Raw genomic sequence first — 17,322 nt, forward strand, 5'->3', positions numbered from 1 at the left:
TTTTATGACTCTGTACATCACTGTACAAATGATATTACCAACAAACTTTGCAAATTCCTGAAGCCAATAAATGGAGTCTAATTCGCAAATGAGAGGCAATAAATGGAGATGGAGGAAGTTTTGCTGCAATTTTTCTTTTTGTGACAATATACAGTATACTTCAGTCAGAGACATTCCATATTTCATATGATGCCCCACTTCTCAATGACCAAATCTACTGTTTGGGGAGGTTTAGGCAGAGTGCACAAAGTTTACCATTGCTCCAATCAACGACTGGGAAAGATGATTCTGATCACTATCCAGTCACACTTCAAAGTGCTGAGGCTGGCATTGATAATACCTTGAAATATGGAGATACCTCCTTTGGATCAAAGGGAGATCATTCAGCCCCTGAAGATTTTCTCATTTATAACATGTACCTCAACTCCATTTGCCATTGTTAATTGTTATGCTGACCTAACTAAAAACTAAACTCCTTTGCCCAGAAGGTATGAGAATTCCATATTCTCAGCAGTTTTGGGAATTTCACTCTATTTTCCTACAACCTTTGGTGGAAAAAATGCTTCCTGATATCAGAATATCCTAGCTTTAATATTATGGTTATAACTCATGTTCTGGAGGCAACGCAGAGGAATTCATTTTTCCATATCCATGTTATCTCAAAAAAAATATTTGCATAGATTTTAGAATGACAGTAAATTGTAATATAACGGAGATGTAACTCATCCGTTCTTAAAAGTGATCTTTGGTGAGCTGGATGATCAAACATCAGTGAATAAGGTGAGATTATGCAGGGTCAGGGATTGAGTTATAGAATGGATGACAAAGAGTTTTAGAAAGCAGAGAGGATGGGTAATGATTAGGTCATCAGAGAAGCAACAGGTTTAAAGTTTTCAAGTAAAATATTCTCTAATACAATCAGTTCCTGACCTGGAACTGAAAATCACCCAAGAGTGAAACTGAATTTAAATTGTGGGGCTAGGGAATGAGTCACAAGTGAGAAGCATTGGTGAACTTCATGCTTACGGACACAGGCATATGCCCGTATAGTCTTCACTAGGCATAAATGAGGTATTACTTGTTGATAATAAAAATATAAAAGTCATGTTTTATCAAAACAAGAATTTAAATGGGAATAAAGAAAGATGGATCTGGAAATATTAATGCTTAAATAATTGCAGTCAGGTTAAAAAGGCCAAATTAATAAATAATAAAATAACTCCAAGAATTACGGGGTTAAGAACTAGGGACAGAACTGAGACTAGTCAATCATTGTTTACAATCACATTTGGAAAGCGGTGTATACTGTTGGCTCTCCTAATTCATAAAGGCTTGAGACATACTGGACAAAGTGGTAAAAGAGATTCACAGATCCAGGAATACATTAAGAGAGGCTTATGCCATGTATGTTTTTATTAACAAAAAGTCTAAATAGTGATCCAATAGAGCATTTAAACCATCTAAAATGTAAACAAAGTAAAAAAAGTTTCCACATGTGAAGTACAAAATAGGTGGCCGTCCATCTAAGATAGACCCTATGAAATCAAGCTGGAAATCAGAACATTCAAAGTAACTGTGCCCAGATAAAGGTGCTCATATGGGATTTGATCTACACAGGGCTATTGAAGCAAATAGTAAAAAATCACTTCAGGAACAATGAACAGCTGGGGTATGTTGATGAGATTTTATTAAATATTGATTTTTCATGCTTCTTGGAATCATTGACCGTCAATGCAGTCCTTCACTGCCTTTTAGACGGTGGTGAGCCACCTAATTGAACTGATTTGTCCTTCTATTGAAAGTATTCCCGCAATTCTGTTGCTTAGGAATTTCTGAGGTTCAGATACAGGGATATATTCCCAAGGATGGTGTGCAACATGTGAGGAACCTGCAGTGATGATATTCCCATGTGTTTATGAATGTAGTCCTTCTGAGTGCTAAAGGATATGGGCTTGGGGTTGCTGTCAGAGTAGCTTTGCTGAGTAACCGCAGTACAGTCGACATTTTTTGGTGCTGGAGGGAATGAATTGTTTAGGTGTTGGATCATTGCGAATAAAGCTGGCTGTTTTGTCTTGGATGGAGTCAACCTTTGAGTTGTTGTTGCACATATCCAGTTAAGATGAGAGTACTACATCATGCCTCCAACATGCCTTGTTGATGATGGAAATTATCACCACAGGAGTGACTCACTACAAGATACCCAGCTTCTAATCTTTTTTTGTATTTATACAATAGGTTCATTTGAGTTTCATGAAAATATGCTGACTTCTCAGATGTTGATGGTGGAAGACATGGGCTGAATGGCCTGACATTGCGTTGTCTATGAATCCAATCATATTCTTGCATAATTTTTCACTTTCAGTTAGATCAACCCTTAACCTTCTGATGCAGAAAGAATATAAACCAAATTGATGCAACCTGACATCATTAGTTCTTTAAACCCTGATATTATTTAAATGAATTAATAATAAAGTTAATTGATTTTACAAGAGGGTGAGAGGCTAAAACTGAATACCACATTCTGGATCTGGTCTGACAAAGGCTCTGTACAACTGGGATCAAAGCCCAAAACAAGACATTTTGAATGGAACTGAAAATGTGGAAGATACAAGATTTGGAAAATGCACCAAATAACAAACTGCTGGAAGAACTCAGCAGGTCAGACAGTATCTGTGGAAGACTGATGCAGGTTGTCAAACCAAAATACAACCATCTCTTTGCCTCCACAGATGCTACTGGACACGGAAACCGTCTCCAGCAGTTTGCTTCTTGTTGCTTCTTGAAAATGTGGAAGGTTTGGGCAGTACAGTCTGCTTCCCTTGTGTTTTATTCCAATCATAATCCACATCTGCTGCAAAGTACAAACATGTTCTGAACTGGAGGATTCTACAGGGATTATGCTCCTCAGCAACTGGGACAGTTTCAATAATGTCCATTTATTCTTTCTGACCACTATCATAATCCTTGTCCTTTAAGAAGTATGAAATGTATGTTTTTATTTCTCCCAATCCTGCTTGCAATGGATGCACTGCATTAACTTTTCAAGCCAATTTGGGTTGGTTGCATTTCTATTTTATTCCAAGACTGCCTGAGAAACAACTGTGTTGACAGAGCGAGAGAGTGAGAAAGACAGACTCACCTGCAGTAGGAGTGGAAGAGACAGCAGGGAGACATGGTGTTATGAAGCCATCAGCAAAGGGCTGAGCTCCTGCTATGGAGTCTGGGGTCAGTATTGGAACATGGGCAGGGGTTGCAGAGGGAACAGGACCTTGAGTTGAAGCAGGCACTGGAGCAGAGGCAGGAGCAACAGGAACAGGGGTTGGAGTGGGATTAGGGGTAGTGGGGAGTGGAGGGGTACCAGCCGAGCCTTAGGGGAGGGTGTAAAAGAAGGGTTAACACAAAGGAAAATATTAGCTGGGACAAGAAAGCTTATTGAGCAGTTAAAGTTCCAATCATGCAAGCATCATACTTATATCATTACAAAACAATATTCTTGAAAGGAATACGCACAAACCAAGTGAAAACTCACTACTCAGATACTCTGAAGTCATACCACCCAACTCAGACAGTCTGATACAAGGAGATTGCCCGTTTCAAACAGTACACAGATATCAACAAGCAATTATTAATCTGCTCGCCATACCTTGAATTGCTGTTCTGATACTACAAAATACTTCCTCAAAGGTTACTGCATGTATTTCACCCAGGTGGCTTTGCTTGAAGGCAAATAATGGCAATGTGAACTTCAGCACCAGGTTTAGCCACTGAATCTTCACAACAAATTCTGACCCTTTCAGCCAAACTCCACACTCAGTTTCAAGTGGAGGATGATGTCACTAGATTGTGCTCAGAAGTGACAACCTCATCTACCTGGTTCAGGGGGAGGGAGGCTGGGGGTGGCACCCTTGAAAAGTTGACAGGGTTCAGAAATGACAACACAGCACAGAGTTATATCCAATAAGGATGGCAATGAGGGTACTGATTGGGGATGATCAGCCATGAACATATCGATTGGCGGAGCTGGCTCGAAGGGCCGAATGGCCTACTCCTGCACCTAATGTCTATTGTCTAATGATGGAGGTAGTTGCATAGAAGAGTTAAATGCTTTCCATCACAATCCGCTTTGAAATGTCAGTTTCTACCCTCCCCAATGAAATTCTTCAAGTTGAGTACAAGGCCAACAGCACAAGTGCTACCATATTATTTTGGTAATGGCATCAAGATTTCTCAATAGCTTCAGAAATACACCAAGATGGTCAACACATTAGGATTAAGGGGTAGCAGGGTGAGGGCAGGAAGGAAATTCCATCCCTTCGGCAGTTTATAAATTTGGACCAAAATGGAAATTTAGAGATATTGGTCAGTTTATTGAAGCTTGACAACATATTTTCATCTAATATCAAGTTCACAAGCACGAGATAGTGGTTGGCCTGTGGTAATCTACTCTTACAATCACATAACGTAAATTGTCCTAAAGGTGTTGCTGTTGGGAAAATTAAATGGGTACAATCAGGATTGATGCAAATAGGTGCCTAATGGTGCAGGTTTGTGCTCTAAAGGACCTGTTTGGATGCTGAATCCCTCTATATGATGAATAACCTTTGCAAACTGCTGCACTCATTCTGTATACATTATCACCGTTCCAAAGTTCTGATAGAGCTGCACTCATACCAGCAAATCCTACTTATGAGCACTGTTAACATCACCTTCCATCTGTTTGAGAAAAGATAAGAGAGTAATCAGTAGATCGTTGGATATGTGCTACCTTTGTGGATGAGGGGCTTTCCTGCACTGTTGGGTAGATATCTGTGATACAATTGCTTTGAGAAAGATGAGCTAGAAGCTCGCCTGCTTCTAAAGCACAAGATTTCAACAACACACCCAGGAAGTCGTCTACATCATCATCAGCAGGTGAATGCTCTCAGCCACTTTTTCTTTTAACTGAAAGAACTGTATTGGCCGATGACTGACCTTGTAATTGGGATTACTGAATGAACCTAACATGGATCATGTACTTATAACTGAAGTTGGGCTCAAATGCATCAGCCTCAACTTTGGTCGTTACTTGGTGGGGTCCACTCTCTTCCTCAATAGTTACTGAATTATCAGCCGCTATTTACAGGTGGATGTCATCATACTACAGAGCTTTCATCTGATCCATTAGTGTGGATTGGTTAGCTCAAGCTGCTTTTGCTTATCAGCCTGTGTTGCAGTTTTGCCAGGTTGGCACATTTTTCTACTCCGGGCAAATCATTCCACACAATTGTGAAACATTGCAGATACTTAAGATCTGAAATAACAACAGAAAATGTTTCAAATACTCAGACAATACTAGTAGAGTTAACAAGAGAGATCAGTGACCTCTCAACCTTTCCATCAAAAGGTAATTAATCTGAGATGTTCACTCAACCACTCTCTCCACGTATGTTGCCTGACAAGGCTGACATTTCCACTTTATTTTTTAATCTTTCCACCCACTTCACCCAAACAGGAATGGACCCCAAGCTTGTTAGTATTGGGAGGCCAAGCTGAACGAATAGGAAAAGAAAAACAAAGATGAACCAAAATGTTGACAGCAGGTTGCAGTGCCAGTTCCTGTGAGGTAAAGCAAGGATTGTGAGCCCACAAGAGAGCACAGGAAGGAAAGGGCGAGCAAGGGGAAGAGGACGGATTAGAAAGAGCATGAGAGCGAGTGCAAGAAAAAATATCATAACATGTTAAAGACCATGGATCGCGACAAAATAAATGTGAGGCACATTGCCTGGACTATCCCTTACCTGGATACACACTAGGTGGAGAAGGGGTCGGCACAGCAATGGGGACTCCAACACTCCCGCTGCCACTGTTCTCTCTGCTGCTACTGCGGCTGCTTGGGTGACTTCCCCCACTGCTTCCACTGCTACTGTAATACACACATCACAGCACAAGTCAGTGCTCACAGAGACCTTTCGCCTTCCGCAAATAAAATCACAATCCTGTTCTCTACAGGTCACAAGGATCTGTGAAGATAGAGACAACATCAACACTTCATGCTAATGATTTTTTACCAGAACGCATATTTTTCCTGGTTCCCTCACGTTCCTCATCTACCTGAGGCCAGAAACCTCTGGAAACTGCAGACGCAATGTGCGGTTGGCTGCATCACTTGGAGATATATGCTTACTGCTGCTCTCACCCCACATTGTTCCCCTTGCACTCAGCCCAAATACCATGTTCACAATGGACATGTGAAATTTCGAAATTTCGAATCTCAGAATCAATGCAGTACAGAGGGTGACCATTTGACCAATCAAGCCCAAGCTTAATCTTTGTAAGAACAACCAAGTCAGTCCCATTTCCTGGCGCTTTCTCCATTTATCTGTAATTTTTATTCCTCAAGTATTTACAAGGTCCTCTTTGAAAGCAATCTGTATGCATTTCTCTGCAATCTGCATTCCTGCAAGTTAATGCCCCAAAACAGGAATAGTTATATTTCTTCTAAAGTCCTATACTGAACAAAAGATGTTTGAAAAGACAGGTTGATTGTGAAGCACTTTAGGCTTTCTGTGGTTGTGAAGACATCTGTAACAATGCAAACTTTATATATATATATATATATAAGCCCACTGACTCCCAAAGGTACCTCAATTGAATTTCTTTCCACCCTATTTCCTATCAGAATGTCTCAATTCTCCATGTTTCTCCTCTATTGCATTTAATCAAACTTGTATTTCCTTTCCTGGCCCATTCCTAATTCACTCCATTCATTTCCTACAGTATTTTCTTTGCAAGGCACAAGATGGAACACTTGCTCTTTTACATCCAGTTTCAACATCCAGCCCTGAATACATTTTTCAGGTAACTCCTTTGAACCCTGATCACTTGCAACTTAATTCCCTGCCTGATGACACCTTGACCTAACTCCTCTTCCCTGTTGCAATTAGGTTCAATTTAAACTCGTTGAATGTTCTTTTAGTAAGGAGATGAGGAGAAATTTCTTTAGTCAAAAGGTGGTGAATCTGTGGAATTCTTTGCCACAGAAGGCTGTGGAGGCCAAGAGTTGATATTTTTTAAGGCAGAGATAGATAGGATTCTTAATTAGTACAGGTGTCAGAAGTTATGGGGAGAAGGCAGGAGAATGGGATTAGGGGAGGATAGATAGATTAGCCATGATTGAATGGCGGAGTAGACGATGGGCAAATTGCCTAATTTTACTCCTATTCCTTATGACCTCAAGTAGTAACATCTCAATCTTCAATTAAGCACCTTACAGGTATCCAGAATCAGTATCAAGTTCAGGAATGTTAAATTAGAACTGCAGCCCCAAAGAGCAGCTGTTGGAATTGTGCTATTTTCACTTCCACCTGCTTACTGATTACTTCCACCCTCTCTGGCTTTGCACTCCCAATCCCATACTTATTTAATTTTGCCTGACCTCAACCTCATGACAAAGGTTCCATTGATGTTGCTTTTCCTCCTTTGTACATCCTTAAAACCTGCCAAACCTCTTAACTTTTTCTTATTCCGAGGAAAGATAAATCATCTGAAATGTTAACCATTTCTTTCGTTCAGATACTGACTGACATGCTGACATTACAAGAATTTTGCCTTTAAAAAAAAAACAAAAAACGATCCTTCTGCCAAACTCTCCTAATAGTTCAGACTTATGCTGGACTGCATTTTCATGGGTACTAGCTATCTTCTATCCATGACTATGATGACTGCATACATTTCAAAATTCTGCACCACCAAGATATTTGATGAGAAGGACAACACAGCTCAATCTAATTCCTGACTTCACAACCGATTCTGTATAAAATAAACCACAATTGCTCTATCTAAACCACAAGAACTGCAGTGTATACAACAGAGTCCCTGGTTAATGCTCCAATTCCTACTAATTCCATAATAACGTATAAATTTCAAATGAAAATCTAAAATAAAAACTCCCATCAGACATGTGGCTTCTTAAATCTAACCTCAGCACAGCAGTGTGGGTCAGGTTGCCAGGACCCTGCGCTCTCTATACCTGTATGTCCTTGTTCTCTGATTTACAGAAGCTGTCCGCACTGGACTTTGTTGCTGTGAGGAGCTCATGTTGCGAGTTGGACTCGGTACATAGTCATTTGGCACCACCGGAGGGCGCACGGGCTCCAGTGTCCGATAAGGAGAATGTCGACTACATACAGAGAAGAGAAATTAGTTCAGCCCAATTGTCACCTTACATATTATTCACTCCCATCATTTACAGCTCATGTTGTACCCTTCATACTATTAACTAACAAGCTCATGTGGTAAATTTAAAAATATTTATTAACACATTGTCGATGAGAACATGGGGAGAATAAACAAATGTGATTAATATAAGATCAGTGTAAATGGGTAGCTGGTTAATGGACGACAAGTACTTGGAGGGTCGAAGGATCTGTTTCCATGCTGTATTTCTTAACATACTATCAATAGCATGTATTCCAAATTGTAAACCATTTATTGGCACAATGATAGTAGAGACTTCCCTTTAAGAGAGAGGTCAATAACAAAAGGAACACAGATTGAAGGGAAAATTGAGGAAAGTGGGGTTCTGAAATTTGTGGCCTAAATGGAGCCAGAATCCCTCGTCACACTTAAGCTTGATGAACAGCTAAGTGCTGTAAACTATAAGATCACAAAGAGCTGGATGCTCCGTTCTGAACTGCCTGGGCATCCTCGGTCAAACGGCCTCCATCTGTGCCATAGAATTCTATTATTAATTCTACGTATACTATTTTTATACTTTTTAATTGTGGTTGTTACGGTAACATCTTTTGCAGTATTTAATGACGCACTTCTGCTGCCAAATATCCCATTTCTTTTCCTTCCTTCCCTGACACAGTGGTCTGTTTAGACAACACCCTTCATTGCTATTGAACAAACAAATGGGGCCTTGGGTAATACTGCATCTGTAAAGCCCCACCATTAGGACATCAGTTTAGATCACATACTCAATTCAGAGAAGGATAAAGAAACAAATAAATCAGGACCAGGAAAAGGCTATTCAATCTTTTGAAACTGTTCTGCCGTTTAATACAATCTTAGAAGCAGGCATGCTATTCACAGGTCATAAGGGACTGCCAATTTTAACTCCTTTGAATATTCAAAACAGTTATCATATGGAAAGCATCAATGGAACGCACAACTGTGTGGTCACTGTAGTGGTACTGGTGATAACACTGCAACCAGCATTGATGGTGAGGGAGGAAAGAAGTCCAGAGATGATGTTCCAGAAGACTGATAGGTGTCTAATGTTGTACTGTTATTTAATAAGGGAAGCAAGGACAAGCCGGGAATCTACAGGCCTGTGAGCCCGATGTCATTGTTAGGAATATTGTTGGAGGGGAACCTTAGGGACAGGATCTAACAGCATTTGGATAGGCACACATTAATTAGGACTAGTTGATATGGCTTTGTGTGTGGGATCTCATGTCTCACAAATTAGTTGTTTTTTTTAAAGAGATCACCATGAGGACTGATGAGGGCATGACAGTGGACATTGTCCACATGGACTTCACCAAATTCCTCATGGTAGGCTAACCGAGAAGATAAGTGCATATGGAATACAAGGTGAGCTAGCCAATTGGGTTCAAATGACTTGGAGGAAAGAGTCACAGGGTAGTAGTGGAGGACTGCTTTGCCGATTAAAGGGCTGTGATCAATGGAGTGATGCAAGGATTGGTGCAGGATCCACTGTTGTTAGATATCTACATTAAAGATTTGGATGGCAATGTAGTTAACATTGTTAGTAAATTTACAGAAAACACCAAAATTAGTGGGGTAGTGGACAGTGAAGAATGATATCCAAGTTTACAACAGGATCTAGATCAGTTGGGAAGGTGGGTCAAGGAATGGCACATTGATCAGTATGAGATGTTGCGCTTCGGTATGTCACACTGGGGCAGGACTTGCATAGAAAATGCAAGAGTCCTGGAGAGAATTGACAAAGAGAGAGATCTGGAAGTACAGGTGTGTGGTTGTGGGAAATGGTGACTTAAGTGGACTGTGATGAAGATGGCCTTTGGCATGCTTGCTGTTTATGAATGATCCACAGCAACACACACATAGTGAAGATCAATCTTTATTCCATAGGCAAAGAGGAACATTCAAACTGCCAGCTATTCTCATCTAGCTCCGCTGGCTTGTGAGAGAGAGCGAGTTAGGTGACCATGCTAGTGTAAAGCTATGTAGTACTGTAATACCATGTAACGGGTGCCATGCACATATGGTCCGGGTAAGGACGCGGAGGTGCCAGTTCTTTAACCGGGAGGAGCTGTTGGTGGGTTCGCCGATAGATGCCATTGTCAATACTGACCAAGTATAAGCGTGGTTCTGGACCTCAGAACCACTCTGAGGCGGTAGTAACCTCGGAGTGACCACAAGCAGACAACCTGTCCCTTGTTGAGCGGTTGAAGCGGAGAGCTGGTTTTATCGTAGTATTTCCTTTTAATGTCGCGGCGGCGTTGGAGCTGGGATTGGATAAGTGATGGTGCACAAACTTGTGGTTCTAGTAGTTGCTTGGCCATAGGCAGAGTGGAGCGGGTTCGCCGTGACATGAGCCTTCGGCTGCAGATCCCAGGAGAGGGTCATGGACGATGTTCCGTAGGTTGAGTAAGTCGAGATAAACATCAGAGCCAGCCCTGTGTGAGCGTTCCATTAGTTCTTTTGCACTTCTTACCGCGCACTCAGCCAGGCCGTTGGACTGCGGGTACGCGGGGCTGCTGGTGATGTGGTGAAAGTCCCAGTTTTTCACAAAATTCCTGAATAGCTGACTGGAGAAATTAGTTCCATTTGAGAGTAGCTTTCGGGGGGGCTCCGTGGACAGAGAAGTGGCAAGTTTGTTTCTGAATGACCATGGCTGAGCTCGGGCTACTGGGCAGATCGATTTCAAACCATCCTGAGTAGGAATAGACTAAAACCAGGTATTGTTTGCTGTGCCACTCAAAGATGTCGGCTCCTGCTGTGGACCAGGGTAAGTCCGGTGTGGGATGCGGGAGGTAGTAGTTTCTGTTGGTGCAGGGTCAGGCTATTGCAGATCGGGCAGGCAGCAACTTTCTCGAGAATGTAGTCAGCCATGTCGGGCCAGAAAAGCATACCTTTTGCATGTTGGAGGGTTATTTCTGCAGGGGGATGGCCCCCATGGACAATGTCAAAGTACTTGTTGTGAAGAGACGTCAGGATGACTACCTTATGTTCTTTAATTGTGATTGCGTCTTGAATGACCAGTTCGTCGCGGACAGGGTAAAATGGGCAGACAGCTTGTGGCAGGTGATGCTGTTTGTCTGGCCAGCCGCGGCAGATGACAGTGGCCAGCGATTGTAGTGTTTCGTCTGCAGCTGCTTGTACCACTAGGATGTCTAAGCCGGCAGATGGAAGGCAGGAGACCATCATAACCGTGTACCCCTCATGCTCATCATCAGACAGGTGTTTTTCGCAGGTTGGGCAAGGTGCCCATGAGAGAGTGTCAGCTAAGTACATGTCCTTACCATGTTTGTAGGTTAGTCTGATGTCATAATTCTGTAGTTCCATCATCATGCGTTGTAAACGAGCTGGTGCCATGTGGATCGGTTTACTGAGGATACTGACCTAGGGCTGGTGATCTGTTTCGACCGTGATCGGGTTGCGAAAGATAAAAGTCCTTGAATTTCTTGCAGGCAAAAGTTACTGCGAGTAACTCCTTTTCGATTTGAACGTAGCGCTGTTCAGTGTCGGTCATGGTGCGAGAGGCATAGGCAACTGGTCTGGGACCCTTCCGGTCGTATTGTAGGCAAGCAGCGCCCAGTCCATACTGAGAGGCATCACAGGTGAGGGTGACGGGTAACCTGGCATCAAAGTATGTGAGGGTTGGACCGCAAGACATTAGTTGTTTTGAGGGGTTTCAAATGCCCTCTGCTGGTGCTGGGGCCAGTGGGTATCCTTGTGGGTCAGTTGTCGCAGCGGGGCTGACAGCTCGCTGAAGTTTGTGATGAATCTTCCCAGGTAGTTTACCATACCTAGAAATCGTTGTAGAGCTGTCACGTCCGTAGTTGCTGGCATTTCGCTGATGGCAATGGTTTCAGACGGGTCTGGCCTGAGTCCGTTGTTGGTGAACACGTGGCCCACATAAGTCACTTCGTCGACCCGAAACCTGCACTTGAGAGGGTTGAGTTTGAGATTTACCTCCCTGGCACGATCCAGGATCTGCTTCAGGTTTGAGTCGTGTTCTTGTGCGTTGTGCCCAGCGATCAGGATGTCGTCCATGATTCGCGGCGCGTCCGAAGGGCGTCGCGAATGTGGTTAACATGGAGGTTGCATGGTCTAGTGGTATTTGTCAAAATCAGTTATTTGCACCTGGGACAGAAAAGACTGTGGCTTTACGCAGGTTGGCTGCGACCTCTACCACCGTCCGCATCGGGTGGTGAGGTCGTTTGATGGTGGTGTTTAAATCTTTAGGGTGGATGCAGATCCTTATTTCGTCTTTGTTCTCTTCGACTGCTGTAACTATGGTGGAGGTCCAGGAGGGGTCGTTGACGGGGGCTATTACGGCCAGTGTTCCATTCTGTATAATTCTGCTTTGATGCGGTCCTTCATTGCGTGCGAGATTCGTTGAGGAGAACCGCATTGTCGGATACAATGCTGTATAGCATGGGAAGCTTGCCCAACTGGTTATCAAAAAGGTCTTTGTGTTGTTCGAGCAGTTGTTGGGTGGGACTTTGAGAGGTTGACAGCTGGTACACAGTTTTGCCGAAGAAGACTAGGTTCATATCGCGGCATGCATCAATGCCCAGAAGGAGGGGCACTTCCCCTCTAACGATGAAAAACTCCAGGTTGTAAACTTGAGACGCTAGATGGCATTGTAATGTGACTGTACCAACTGGTTGCAACTCGCTCCCACCAAATGGATGCAACTTTTGAGTTTGTTTTCATGACAGTTTCGTTGTTGTGAATTCTTTGGAAGTCTGATAGAGAGACCACGTTACATCTCGCTCCGGTATCTATCTTAGCAGCAACTCTGGTGTTGTTGAAACTGAGCGTTGTCATGGGATCACTGTCTGTAGACGGTGAATCAGGTATACAAGAATGTATGTTTTGGCTGACTTCTTGCAGGTGCTGCGGTCGTGGTTCTGCTGTAACTGTTGATTCTGTCAGTGCCTCGTGGGTAAGTGAAGGCTCAAGCGCATAGAGAGATTGCTGTGGCTGGACCCTGTTGGCACGAGCATGGCAGCACCAGATAAAGTGACTTTTCTTTTTGCAATAGTGACAAATTTTGCCATACGCGAGGCATTGCTCATGAAATTTAGGTGTGAGCCACCGCAATTACCAGTTATGGACGATCAGTTACCCTCCCTGGGGCTGTAGGCAGTTGTCGAGGGGTTAATGTTTGTCGCGGGGACCCACAGAAGACATGGACAGACCTAGGCAGAGTGTGGTCCCGGTCCCACGGCTTTGGTATGGGTGTCAGTGTATTCTGCAACCCGGCAGGCACGTTCAACCTTATGTAGTGTAAGTTCCTCATTCCGGAGTAAATCATTTCTCATCTTGTCATTCGGGATGCCATATATGAGTCTGCCGCAGATGAGTACGTCACGGTCTTGGAAGTGGCATCTAGCTGCGATGCTCTTGAGTGCGCCAATGTAGGATTTAACCGTTTCGTCCTCTTGTTGGCTACGGAAAAAAAGCTTGTGGTGCTCCATGATAACATTAGTGCGAAGTTGGCACAGATCTCTGAACTTTCAGGGAGGGCAGACGGGGTCTCTGATGGACTCGACCGGGGTCACAACATGTGTTACCGCATCAGCATATGCTGGGGCGTAGTAGAAATCCTGCGCTCACAGGGCAGCCTCTGTGTCCGCTACGTTGAGGAGAATTGATGCAACGGTGTGGGGAGCAGCTCCAGGATGGGCAGCATCTATAAAAATTCCGAATTCCACTTCGAAGATGCGCCAATGTTCGACAAGTTCACTGTCGAACACCAAAGGATCTGGTTTACGCAAGGAACCTACCATGGTTCGATGTTAAAAAAAACCCTAAAATAACTTCAGGCAAAAGAGTTGAAGACGTGTTTATGACTAATCCACAGCAACACACACATAATGAAGATCAATCTTTATTCCATAGGCAAAGAGGCACATTCAAACAGCCAGCTATTCTCATCTAGCTCCACTGGCTTGTGAGAGAGCGAGTTAGGTGACCTTGCTAATGTAAAGCTGTGTAGTATCGTAATACCCTGTAAAGGGTGGCATGCTCATATGTGTAGTAGAGATTATAAATTGCATGAATTAATAAGAGTTAATCTGCACTTGCCTTCTTGAGAAGAGTATTAAAGAGAAATGTTGGAATATCAATGGTGAGACCACAGTTGGAGTACTGGGTGCAGTTCTGATTCCCCATCTCCAGGATGAATGTCATTAAGTTGGAATGGATACAGAAGAGATTCATTAGGAAGTTACATGGAGTTATAAGAAGAGGCTCGTTAGGGCTGGCACTCAATGCGCATAGGAGGCTGAGGGGTAACCATATTTAATTGTACAATATTCTGAGGGGCATGGATAAAGTGAATGCTCAGTCTTTTTTTTAGGGTGGATGATTCCAAACATTGAAGACATAGGCTTAAGGTAAGAGGGGAGAGATTTAAGAGGGACCTCAGAGGGTGGTCTGTATCCGGAATGAGCTATGGAAGCAAATATGATTATGACGTGTAAAAGACTATTGGACAGATATATGGATAGGAAGGATTTTAGAGGGCTATGGGCTAAATGCAAGAACATGCCCAGAATGCCAAATTGGTCAGAATGGACAATGTTGGCCAAAGGGCCCGTTTCCATGGTGTATTGCTCTAAGACTCTGACACTGTACTATGGTTGATCAAGGCCAGTGATTAATGTAAACTGTATACCTTAGCAGGACAAGCAAAAGCAAAGCCATGCTCATCTGCAAAACCCTCTCCATGTTTCAACAGTGTTACTGACACCATCTGGATTCCAACATGACCATTCAATAACTGTAGATGCAATGAGAGGTGTTGCCTGCATCACCAACCAGAGGTGGGAAAAGTGCGTCAAATATAAGAATTTGACTATAATATAGGACTATAAACCTAGAATTTTATCAAAATTCCTGCAGACCGACTGGAATCACTCCCCACTTACCCGAGGGTGCCCTTCCCCGACACTGGGGGGCTGGGCGGTTTCTGTGTGGGTGGGGTGCTACGTGGAAGTCCACCCATCTTCATATTTTGTGTGCTAACCTGGAACGAATAAATCAAGACAAAGAGAGAGAGAGAAGGGTTGGTGAATGCAAATTTGGCAATTTCAATGATACCAAGGAGACTGATGCAGAAGTTTATTCAGAACAGAAGGCAACAACAGAAAGAAGATGTAAAGGGTAACAAGGCCATGCAAAGTGTTTTTCTACAGGTTTCTAGGTGACTAGGTAATCTATCTCCTTACAGAACAGGTACAGGGTTTGTAATTTAAAATTATATGAAAGCAAGACATGACAGATATAAGTGACAAATACACTACTGTCCTGTCAGCGTGACAGGGAAAAATGGGTTTATGTTTTGGGTGAAATCTGCCCACAGGAACTGGGCAAATATTTCATGCACGGCATCAGACCATGTCTCTGACATGCTGACCAACTTGCTGTGCATTGCTTATATTTTCTATTTAATTTCAAATTTCATGGCAATTTTTAAATAACTTGTTGCTTTGGAAACAGATTGAACAAACAGCCACAACAATAAACAACAGTTTCACTCAGGCAAACTTCAGTGGATTGGGTCAGGTAAGGATAGGTGAATGGCACATGTGTGGAAAGAGGGTGTGAGCTGAAAAAACTGTGTACTTTGGTGCAGGGGAGCTAGATGCACATTCAAGAAGCATGGGTAAGACCAGGCCCACACGGCACGGGGAGTCCAGAATTAGCCGCAGGTGGGAAGGGACTGCGTAAACGTGCCGGGCAAGAGGGATTATACATGGGCCTCTATTATGGTGAGAATTCTAAAGGATTCTCAACAAGATTTTTCATTTCCCTTCCACCATTATGTTCTTGCAGTTTTTGTGCAACAAAACTAAGGCCATCTGTTTCTCACTCAGTCATGGGCACTGTGTCATTATATGATTCACAAGTTCTAAACTTGGGAGAAAAAAAAACCCAGAACCTACATGGTTCATTTAATCCTCATGGTAACTAGTCCAGGAACGCCTTTGGTGTGATAACAATATGCCTGGTTTATTCTGCATGTGTCTGCCCATTCAGGAGTTTTCAGTGAGCAGACAACAAGTGGTCCAGAGTCCACACTGACAAAGTACAACCACACTCATGCTGTACTGACGACCATTCGAGCAACACAAGCAGAGTGCACAGTGATGAGAGCACTGTACACATGGAGTAAGGCTAGGGTTGCTGTAATAGAAGCAAATATACGGGAAGAGCTCAGCCAATCAAGCAACATCTGTGGAGAGAGAAACCAATAATTTGGGTTAGTCCTGCCCTCAGCTTTGCTTGGAAACAGGAAACCCTCCTCTCATACCTGATCTAAGGAAGGGTAACTGACTCGGAACATTGACTGGTTTCTCTTTTCACGGATGCTGCCTGATTAGTTGAGTTCTTCAGCATTTCTGCTTTTGTTTCTGCAGCTTGCTTTCCATTAAGGTTGCTGTAAATGTGATCAGGGAACCTTGCAAACCACAGCATAAATGGGAAGTTCACATACCAGGATACAGACAATCCTTTACAACAGACTAACAATGGGGAATTGCGTAGCAGGGAATATGAACAGGGAATTCCATACATCACAGAGTACTGCCAGGAAAATCCACACACACAGGATAAAATACTAGCAGGAAAGTACGTTCATGAAATTTTGCGAAGGAGAATTTTCACAATTAATACTCTTGCCTCTTAAAACGGGAAATAATACATAGCTAGTTTCTTGGGTTTGGAAGCTTTCCACTTATTGAACAGAAAAGCCAGATATACAAATGTTCATAGCAACCTGCAGAATCACTTGCTGCAATCATTTTCAGCAGCTCTAACCCACCAATCTAGCTAAAATATAGTTAGGCCAGTCACAGGAACCATATGTGCACCACACACTCATACAAGTACTGAATGCTGACAAGAAGCAAACACCATATACAGTTCTTGGTACAGGGCTGAGACGCAACAAGCAAGATCAACAAACTGAAAACAGACTGACAACAAGTTTGCATGACACCACAAAACAACGGCAACACTGGGCTTTATGTGGAGCTACTGAATAGATTTGTGCAAACAACAGGGGTGGGTTGTCATTGTGTCTCAAAATAGGTGATTGCTTTTCACATGGTA

General features: G+C 43.0%; 1 protein-coding gene across 13 annotated transcripts in view; it reads right to left on the reverse strand.

The window, feature by feature from the left end:
* Nucleotides 1-17,322, reverse strand: part of LOC129698962 (abl interactor 2) — a 97,786-nt gene that overhangs the window by 19,514 nt on the left and 60,950 nt on the right. For 3 of the 13 annotated variants that reach the window (XM_055638485.1, XM_055638481.1, XM_055638483.1), the window contains 4 exons: nt 15,138-15,235; nt 8,009-8,158; nt 5,778-5,902; nt 3,140-3,367 (listed from right to left, as the gene is read on the reverse strand). In XM_055638485.1, coding sequence (XP_055494460.1) covers nt 3,140-3,367; nt 5,778-5,902; nt 8,009-8,158; nt 15,138-15,235 — 601 coding nt within the window. The remainder of the gene's footprint in view (nt 1-3,139; nt 3,368-5,777; nt 5,903-8,008; nt 8,159-15,137; nt 15,236-17,322) is intronic. The other 10 variants (XM_055638482.1, XM_055638484.1, XM_055638486.1 and 7 more) reach the window with 5 other exon arrangements.

This window comes from Leucoraja erinacea, chromosome 7, assembly GCF_028641065.1.
Source record: "Leucoraja erinacea ecotype New England chromosome 7, Leri_hhj_1, whole genome shotgun sequence".
NCBI classification, from domain to species: Eukaryota; Metazoa; Chordata; class Chondrichthyes; order Rajiformes; family Rajidae; genus Leucoraja; species Leucoraja erinaceus.